The sequence below is a fragment of the Cervus elaphus genome, chromosome 22 (genome assembly GCF_910594005.1).
Source record: "Cervus elaphus chromosome 22, mCerEla1.1, whole genome shotgun sequence".
In the NCBI taxonomy this organism is placed as follows: Eukaryota; Metazoa; Chordata; class Mammalia; order Artiodactyla; family Cervidae; genus Cervus; species Cervus elaphus.
Window position 1 is genome coordinate 25848643 of NC_057836.1, and position 10558 is coordinate 25859200.

Below are 10558 nucleotides of genomic sequence, written 5' to 3' on the forward strand. Positions count from 1 at the left end.
CTCTACGTTCATAAGCTCTATGATGTTGTTGTTTAGTTGCTCAGGGGTGCCCAACTCTTTGCAACCCCATGGACTATATCCCACCAGGCTTCTCTGTGGGATTTCCCAGGCAAGAATACTGAAGTGGGTTGCCATTTCCTTTTCCAGATGATCTTCCTGGTCCAGGGATTGAACCTGTATCTCCTGCATTGGCAGGTGGATTTTTTACCATTGAGCTACCAGAGAAGCCCTTGTAAGCTCCACATTCGGGGCTGAAATTCTCCATTGGGCACCCAGTCCTGTATTGTTTTTAACAAACATTCATTGATTCACTCATTGAGCCGTTATCTGAAAAGTGAACACGTCCCTTCCTGAAAGAACCCTTACACAAGAATTTCAATAAAAGTTTTAACTGTTCAATGATCTAGATCAGGGTAGAGAGGGAGGAACAGTTTGCTGTCTTTCATGACTTTCTTTTTAACTGTATTGCCCCTTTCCTTAGCTAATAAAGTTCATCCTGGTTTTACTGAGAAGCAGGTAGAAGTCAGTTCATATTCATCTGGATCACATTTGACTTCACAAAGAAAGGACCTGGTGCAGATCAGGGGCATTTTCTCGGAGTGTTGACAAGCTGTCCGGGCAACCCTTAGACGGTGAAGCTTCCACATCATTGATTTAAGGGATGTTTTAAAATGTAATGGGTTGCCTTCCAGACCATGATTAGTGTCACTCTTGAGAAGCAGAGGTTTGCTATTTCATAACCGATTTCATTGCAGATTTATGTTTTCCGTATTCTCTCCCTTAAAAAGAGACAGGAAAAACTTACGCTAAAAACTCTGTTTCAAAACATTGCCAAATAGACTTGCTGATACAACAGAATTATATAGAAAAATCTGTGTGCAGTACTGCCTAATTGACAGAAAATGCTCCTATGATTAACATGTATGCTAATATCAGCTCACTGATTTTTTTTTTTTTTTTCCCTTATCTCAATAAATAGCCTCACTCCACTTAGCTTCTCCCATCCTCACCTCCCCTTACTCTTACAAGGTCACCTGGGCTCCAGAGTGATAGGCAGATGTAGTTAGAATCTCTGTGTGGCTGTTGCTTAACTGTGTGACATGTGACCGAGGCAGGGAAACCAGTGAGGGGACTTCTGCCGATGTTCCCGTGAGGACTGACGAGGGTCTGAACTAAACCAATGGAACCGAGAGTTGAGAGGAAAGCGAGTGTGGGTGTGGAGGGGGATTCAGAGGGTGGGCTTGGTGAGACGGACTGTTGGTCATTGGATGCGGTGCGGTGAGGAAATGGGGGAGGCCAGTTTAGCTAGAAGTTTCCAGCTTGGGTTTGTTGACCTAAAGCAAGTAAACTGCCAGCTATTTCTCCAGCAAAGATGGATTTATTGGGGATCAGTGAACATGAGCCACATGCAACTCCTGCAGGGCAGGGGAAGAAGAATGCTTGAGAGGAAAAGGAAGATGGGAGGGATAGTAAACAAGGAGTCTGGAACTATTCACAAGCTGAGTCCTTGCCAGGAAAGAAGAGTCTCTCTTCTTCCTGTTATCTGGGAGTAAGAGCCCCCGACTCTATTTAATTGAGGTTTCCTTTTCTTTTTAAAAAAATTTATTTGGTTGCATTGGGTCTTAATTGTGGCATAGGGCATCTTTCCTTGTGGCGAATGGGCTCAGTAGTTGCAGAAACGCAGGATGTGGGGTCTTAGGATGAGGGATCAAAACCATGTCCCCTGCTTTAGAAGGTGGATTTTTAATGACAGGACCACCAGGGAAGTCCCTAATTGAGGTTTCTGTTTACTCATTTTTTTTATAGGCTGATAATGGACCATATACTTATTGTTTCCCTTCTCTGGCATTCTGCTAGCAACTCCCCCCACCACTCCCCCTCACTGGTGCTCCCCAGCAGAGCAACCAAACTCTTGAGTGGTCAAATGTGTGAGCTTCAGTCCTTGGGCTTTGGGTATTTACTCTATCGGAAGAGTCAAGTTCTTAAGAAAAGTATTTCTAGATAAGCAGGTTTTACTGTATATAGGACACATCTATCCTTTTTTAATGGACTCAGGGACATCATTTGTAGACATCAGATACTGGCTGAATTGTGCTGTTGGTGGTCACCTTCAGAGACTGCTGAAGTGTGAAGGGCCCCTACACTGTCTTTTTCTCCTGTGCTTATTTAGCTGTTTGGCTGTTTTATGCAGCTCGGTCTACTGACAACTTAAAAGTCCCTGTAGTTCAGTTGATTAAAATAACTGTCACCTTTCCTTGCTATGGTTTGGTTAGTATGGCCTCCCTGATTCTTTCTTCTCATTTTAAACCCACGAATGTATCTTTTGCAGCTCAGATTGAAGGGCCAAAAGGTGTACGTTTCCCGTGGCCTCCTGATAGAAATGGAGAATGAATGGGCTCTTGAGCTGTGTTTTCCTGTTTATTGACACCTCTCTTGTTTATCCCAGGTTCACAGCTATAGTCTAGATGGTTAAGGCTTCTGGCTTTCCAGCACGTGAAATGTTAATGAGGGTTATTAACTCTCATTAGTGTCTCCTTGGAAGCAGTGACATTCTTCCCATTAATCTTGGAAAAGTCATTTTGTCCTGTGAATGGGCTTGAGTCGGTGCTCTGAGTGCTGGGGGAAGTGAAATAGGCTTTAGAAAAGAGAGAGGATGGAGACCCTGTATTAACGCAAGACCAGTTTTGAAAGCAACGCAGTAACAATACTAAGCATTGTTCTCTTTCCCATGTCCCCTCTCAGGTAGGCTTTAAACCGGCCGGAGGCATCCGCAGCGCGAAGGACTCCCTTGTGTGGCTCTCTCTCATAAAGGAGGAGCTGGGAGATGAGTGGATGAAGCCTGAACTCTTTCGAATAGGTGCCAGCACTCTGCTTGCCGACATTGAGAGGCAGGTGAGGAGCCGCAGCCCGCTGTCCTTGGAACACCTGACAAGTATTTTTAAGAAAGAAATAAAAAGTCACTTATTTAAAGAGGTCTTACAGATGGACAACGGGCAAATGAAAAGTGCTCTACGTCACTAATCGTTCAAGAAATGAGATCAAAACTACAGTCAGATATCACCTCACACTGGTTAGAATCAGTTCAGTTCAGTCGCTCAGTCGTGTCCAGCTTTTTGCGACCCCATGGACTGCAGCACGCCAGGCCTCTCTGTCCACCTCCAACTCCCGGAGTTTACTCAAACTCATGTCCATTGAGTTGGTGATGCTGTCCAACCATCTCATCCACTGTCGTCCTCTTCTGTTTGCCAGAAGTGATGGGACCAGATACCATGATCTTAGTTTTCTGAATGTTGAGCTTTAAGCCAACTTTTTCACTCTCCTCTTTCCCTTTCATCACAAGGCTCTTTAGTTCTTCTTTACTTTCTGCCATCAGGGTGGTGTCATCTGCATATCTGAGGTTATTGATATTTCTCCCAGCAATTTTGATTCCAGCTTATGTTTCATCCAGCCCAGCGTTTCTCATGATTATTTAACTGCATAGAAGTTAAATAAGCAGGATGACAATATACAAGCCTTGACGTACTCCTTTTCCTATTTGGAACCAGTCTGTTGTCCCATGTCTAGTTCTGACTGTTGCTTCCTGACCTGCATACAGATTTCTCAAGAGACAGGTCAGGTGGTCTGGTATTCCCACCTCTATCAGAATTTTCCACAATTTGTGGTGATCCACACAGTCAAAGGCTTTGGTATAGTCAATAAAGCAGAAATAGATGTTTCTCTGGAACTCCCTTGCTTTTTCGGTGATCCAACGGATGTTGGCAATTTGATCTCTGGTTCCTCTGCCTTTTCTAAAACCAACTTGAACATCTGGAAGTTCACGGTTAATGTATTGCTGAAGCCTGGCTTGGAGAATTTTGAGCATTACTTTACTAGCATGTGAGATGAGTGCAATTGTGCGGTAGTTTGAGCATTCTTTGCCATTGCCTTTCTTTGGGATTGGAATGAAAACTGACCTTTTCCAGTCCTGTGGCCACTGCTGCATTTTCCAAATGTGCTAGCATATTGAGTGCAGCACTTTCACAGCATCATCTTTTAGGATTTGAAATAGCTCAACTGGAATTCCATCACCTCCACTAGCTTTATTCATAGTGATGCTTCCTAAGGCCCAATTGACTTCACATTCCAGGATGTCTGGCTCTAGGTGAGTGATCACACCATTGTGATTATCAGGGTCATGAAGATCTTTTTTGTGTAGTTCTTCTGTGTATTCTTGCCATCATCAAAAATGTCCATCGTCAAAAAATCTACAAATAAATGCTGGAGAGGGTCTGGAGTAAAGGGAACCCTCCTACACTGTTGGTGGGAATGTAAATTGGTGCAGCCACTGTGGAAAACCCTGTGGAGGTTCCTTAAAAAAGTAAAAATGGAACTACCACATGATCCAGCAATTCCACTCCAGGGCATTATATCCAGAGAAAACTCTAATTCAAAAACATACGTGCACACTGATGTTCATAGCAGCCCTATTTACAGTAGCCAGGGCATGGAAGGAACCTAAATGTCCATTGAGAGGGGAATGGCAAAGAAGATGTTCATATATATAACATGCAATAGAATATTATTCAGCCATTAAAAAAGCATGAAATAATGCTATTTGAAGCAATGTGGATGGACTTGGAGATTATTATACTTGGTGAAATAGGTCAGATAGAAAAGGACAAATATTTTATGGAATCACTTATATGTAGGATCTAAAAAAATAATATAAATGAACCTATTTACAAAAGAAAAATAGTCTCACAACTTAGAAAACAAACTTTATGGTTTCTAAAGGGGAGAGGGGAGGTGGGGTAACTTACGAGTTTGGGATTAACATACAAACTACTATACATGAAATGGGTTAGAAACTAGGATTTACTGTATAGCACAGGGACCTATGTTCAATATCTTGTAATAACCTATAATGGAAAATAATCTGAAAAAGAATATATTTGTGTGTGTATGTGTATATATATATAAATCACTATGCTGTGTGCCTGAAGCTAACACAGCATTGTAAATCAACTTCAATTTTTTTTTTTTTTAAAAAGCATTTATTGGACTGTGAGAACAAGAGATGAAAACTCAGCTCATTAACCTCATCATACCCCACTTGCCTTCTTCCAAGCAAACTTCCACCTGAAGTAAAGTTGGAAGGATATTCTGCTGAAATACATAACAGTGGGGCTTCATAATGAAATATTAACCAAAATCATTATGTAGTAGTGTAATTATTAATTGATATGAATAGGAATATAATAACTGGTGACTAAACTCTGTTTTCTCCACAGATTTACCATCATGTGACCGGAAGATATGCAGCCTACCATGACCTCCCCATGTCTTAGATCATCAACAGATTCCAAAAACGTCCTTTGCAACAATGTGTAAAAATTATCTATGTGATTGCTAAAGTTATTTAATTAAAAAATGGGGGGATAGATAGTTTATTTTTCCCCCCCTTAAAATTTCCATTGAATTTAGCTTGAAGAATGAATGGGAAAAAAACAACTAATCTACGCATGGTCCCCATTTCAGGCATATCTGAAATGATCTGAATTACTAGATCTCCAGGGTTAATTTTGCAAAGGTTTTCTTTTAAGAACTCTGAGTAAAATGTTAATGATAGCTTTGATAATGTTAAATTCTAAGGAAGTGAATATTGACTTGCCCAAGAATCACAATGTGGCAAAAGAAAATGAAGCACCCCGAACTTCTCTTGCTCTTCCAAACTACTTCAGGACTAATTTCCTAATCACTCAGCACGAATTTCCTGCCATGATAATTTGTCTTTAATTTTCTCAACAGATATGCTCTTTTACTAATTGTTTTACTAATGAAATATCTGTCATTTTATATGAAACTATGGATATCATTGAATATTTTTAATGAAAAAAATTCCTATTGTTTATTAAAAAAAACTTTAAATTGTAGTAATACATGTTGAAAAGGTAATCTATTAAACTTGAAGAGAGAGTTTATCAATGACTTTCTAAGTCTCTCTAGTAGAGTCCTTGTGTCTTTATCTAAACAAAATACCCGTGTACATTATTAACAAGTACCACTTATGTCTTATATTCTGAAACTTTTTCCTGGTAGAGTGAATAGGAAGGAAACAGCAGACCCTAACATAGTACGTAGTATGTGTGAAGCTCCTTATGTATATAAATTTACTTTAGCCTTTATTTAATCTCTTGGTACAGTAAGGTTAGTATAGTAAGGTTTTGAATTCTCACAATGGTCAGTATTGATGTTATCATCCTTTTATACAGATGAGGGACTGAGGAACAGAGAGCTTAAGCAACTTGGCAAAGGTCAAGAGCTCAGAATTAGCAGAGTCGAGAATCAATGCCAGGCAGGCAGTATGGCTCCTGAGTCTGTGTTGTCACCGCAGGTACGTAAAACTGTCCCCCGGCCCTCAGAGACACGTAGCCAGAGCCCCCAGTCAGCTGTGGGGGACAGTAATCTGCTTTGGGGGCTACTGGTTCATTTACTCATTGTCTCTCTCAGCTCCCCTCCTCCCACCTTTGTAGAAATTAAGTTTTCTTAAATGCTGATTTTCATGGAGAGCATCTTTTTTTCCTCCCTGCACAAGTCTCCAGCTACTCATAAGTGGAGAACACTGGATTGGGAATTGGTTTTGGTTTTGTTTTTTTCTCTGCTGAATTCTAACCCCGCCTCTTCCTCTTTCTAGCTTTGTGACCTTGGTCCTGTCTGTTCACATGTCTGAGCCTCAGTTTCTTCATCTGTAAGGTTAAAGGAGTTGGTGCAGGTGATACCAAGATTCGTTCAGACCTCGAATTATATTACCTTAAAGATAATGATAACACATCCAAGATAATGGTTTATGGCTATAAAGAGAAAACACTTTAGCAGCAACCTAAATTAAAATTTGCCTCTCAGAAGTCAATTAGGCACGTCACTTAAAGCACCTCTCCAACTGTGAATGAAATGATGAAAAATAAGAGTGGAGAAGAAATTCTGCTTTCCCCCACAGCTTAGCAGAGAGCAAACTTTTGACTTATGCCTCTGGATGTGGTCAGTGGCTCTGAATGCCATTTCCACCGTCATAACATGCTGGTCCACATGCCCACCAGCACAATGGCCAGTCACCTTTGGAGAAGAAACTTTGCAGAAAAATAATTACATTCCCTCACCTTTGAAGCTATTTCAATTTCACAGGGGTTTCTGTTTTCCTCCCATTAAACCCAGCTGGTCATTTCAGTTGATCAAGTGAACAGGCATCATTATCTTCAATTCTAATTTATATGAGGCATCCACTGAAATTGACCTCTGCGGACAATTATAGATTCACATAGGAAATTAAGACTGGTGAGCCCCTCAAACTTATTAGAGGCTGATGAGAATGGCCTGATCTAAAGGCAAGTAATCATATATTTGGGAGGACAGTTTATTCTAGGGACTGTCAGCCCCTTCATCAGCAATGTCTGCCCTTTACCTGGCTCTTGAAATCAAATGTACCACAGATGACTTCAATAGGAAAACACTAGTAAATGTGGATTGCCATGAACACATAAGAGGAAGAGATCATTTCTGAGGTGACCATGATTTACTGCAAGCAGATTTGTGTACTTTGGGACAGAGGGAGCAGATGCTTTATACAATCAGAAGATGAGTCACTGTGTTCTGTATGTAAAGCTTGTAAGTTAATGAAAGCAACTCCTACCCCACCCTTACCCCTTCCTCTGTAAAAATTGTTGCAGTTCAAGAAAGCAGAATTTAAGCCTGAAAGATATTTTTAAACAAACAACCCATCACATCACTTAGGGGCTTAAGAAGACTTTAGAGAATATCTAGTTCTATGTTTTCACGAGAGGAAAAAAAAAAACTCCAAGTGGGAAAGTCAGTATTGCAAGATGATGCAGAAAATCAGAACTGAGCCCAGAACCTATTAATAGATCCACCTCACCCCATGAAGTGATTTACAAGATGTAGCCAGGGCTTTGGAATTAAATGTGTCTTACTTGTTCATACACTCTGCCATACCAAATAATTATGTTTGTCATCATGTGAATGTCAAACTTTTGAAAGATTCACATTTGTCTCTAGTCATCTAAATGGTGTTGTAGAGAAGACCAACCCTCTAAATCTAAACCAAGTGATAGTGTGGTTATTTTTCCTTTTAAAAATATGTTGACGTGGACCATTTTAAAGTCTTCACTGAATTTGCTACAGTATTGCTTCTGTTTTATGTTTTAGTTTTATGTTTTTGTCTGTGAAGCATGTGGAATCTTAGCTCCCCAACCAGGCATCTAACCCACATCCCCTGCATTGGAAAGTGAAGTCTTTAACCACTGGACCACCAGGGAAGTCCCTAGTGTGGCTTGTTTAATCTGTTGGACTTTCAGAATTTTGAGTGATCTCAAGAATTGATGTGTTTTTTTTTTTAAAAAAAAGAAAGTTGAACATCGCTTTATTTTTGTTTGTTTTGCTTTTAAGAAAAAAAGAGGGGGCACTTGTTTAGATTCTAGCTTGTCTGCAAATGAAGAGAAAATGACAGTGTAATCACAAAACAGATTTGTAATTACAGTATCTTTGCCTCATTCTGGAGTATTTTAGCACTAATGGGAAATTTAGGAAAATTAGTTTGCATGAACTGTAGCTTCTAAGGAGACCCGTGAGCAGAAACTGTTACAAATCTATCTGGAAGGCCATCATGACAGGGACAGTGGAGTCCCTGTCCTGATTGAGCAGAACAGTTGCTGTGTCATACCTATATATGTCTTAAACCAGATCTAGAGAAACCAAATCAGTTTCTTTGGAAGTCAATTTACACTTCTGGTACAGATGGAAACCAGCATTAATTTTTCTTCCTGAATCAATTGATCCTTTTTGGATACAACATAAGTAGGGCCAGTCTGCAGAGTTAGAAGACAGAATTTTAATAGATCCTACTTCCAAAGGAAATGAAAAGTTATCCTGTTTGGGCACTAGGAAAAAGGTATGAGGTGAAATCCATATCTGCATTAGTTTTCCTGATTGGGCTCAAGAGTCTCACTTCCCAAAGGAAAATGTCTATTTTATAACCACCACCAAATGATCCTTTCCAGAAATGACCACAGGTAACATCTGGCTGATACATAAAATACGTAGTAAAAATAATCATTTTTAATTAACTAAACCCTGCTCAGGAGAGAGAGTCAGAGGAATATCCATCTGGTCAGTTCTTATTTAATAGGGCAAATGAGGATCAGAATGTCTAATCCAATATATACAGAATACTTAGTGACCTTACCATGAACTGAACTTTTTTTAGGAAGAGGAATGGGGTGAAGAGGAGGGATAAGAATATCTAGAAAGGACAGACCTAAGTTTGACTTTTTATTTTAAGAAGTACATATCGTACTATAAAACATAGGTAGAATGTAAGAAACAGGTTTTTTGACATTAATTTCTATAGTTCAGTGACAGGAAATGCGTTTCCATTTAATTGAACAGTCAAATGAGGTCATATTTTACTCCATAGCTTGAAAGGGATGATAAGTTTTTAAAAAGTATTAAATAAAGGTAAAAGGAACTGGGATTATTTAGCCTAAGGAGAAGATTGAAGAGTGATTGAGGTCTAACAGTCCCAGGGAAAGATTCCATATGGGATCTTGGTAACCAAGAGTCCTGGAAAGGATCATTTGGTGGTGGTTGTAAAAATATCTATTTTCCTTTGAGAAGCAAGACTCTTGAGCCTGATGAGGAAAGCAAATGTGGAAATGGATTTCACCTCCTACATTTTTTTCTAGTGCTCCAAAGGGCGTAGCTTTTCATTTTTCCTCAGTGAAGAAGAGCTGAGTTTGTGCTGCATGTGAAGTTGTTAGTTCTAGAAAAGAACTCCTTTAATGCTCTGAAATGTGTAACTGAGAAGGTGCAACTTGCTATTCCATCCTCAGAATTTAATTCTCCTCTGACTGGAGTGGGTTCGTTGTGCTGCCAGAGAAGGTGGTTCTCAAACTTTAGCATAGAACACAAACACCAGGAGAGTTTATAACACAGAATTCTGGACCCCACCCCCAGAATTTCCAATTCAGTATAACTTTCATTTCCAAGAAATTCTCAAGGGATGTTGATGCTCTGATTCTGGAACCCATTTTGAGAACCACTGTACTCAGCAACTAGATTCCAATGTAAATGTATCCATTCAGTGGCAGACCTTTATCACAAGATGCCAGGATAAATGTGTATTTTTTACTGCTTTTCATAGTGGAGAACAAAAGGGAGAATGGAATAACATTATCTGTTAATCCTTTCACAGTAGGCAGTGAACTGGATCAAACTTTGGGCTTAGAAGTAAGCTTTGGAGCCTAGCATAAACATTTTAGATGAGTGTAGAATCATCCACAAAATCTTGCAAAGGATTTCAGCAAGCCAAGATAGTAAGACTTGGTGGTATTTGAGTTTACCTCTTTGGAATGCTTTAACTTTTGGTGATTCTTGGATAATTGCACTTAAAACCAAGATGTATTTTAACAGAATCCACTCTTTAATATTTGAAACAGATACCATGTTCTAGGAGAGGGACATTTCACAGATACTTAGCATCTTAGTGTGAAGTTACTGTGTGTAAGTG

The 10558-nt window shown here is 39.7% G+C and overlaps 1 protein-coding gene across 2 annotated transcripts in view; it reads left to right on the forward strand.

The window, feature by feature from the left end:
* DERA (deoxyribose-phosphate aldolase) overlaps positions 1–5962 on the forward strand; it is a 111236-nt gene extending 105274 nt beyond the window's left edge. For both annotated transcript variants that reach the window (XM_043881379.1, XM_043881380.1), the window contains 2 exons: positions 2743–2892; positions 5271–5962. In XM_043881379.1, coding sequence (XP_043737314.1) covers positions 2743–2892; positions 5271–5327 — 207 coding nt within the window. In that variant the 3' untranslated portion in view covers positions 5328–5962. The remainder of the gene's footprint in view (positions 1–2742; positions 2893–5270) is intronic.
* The last annotated feature ends 4596 nt before the right edge of the window (positions 5963–10558 follow it).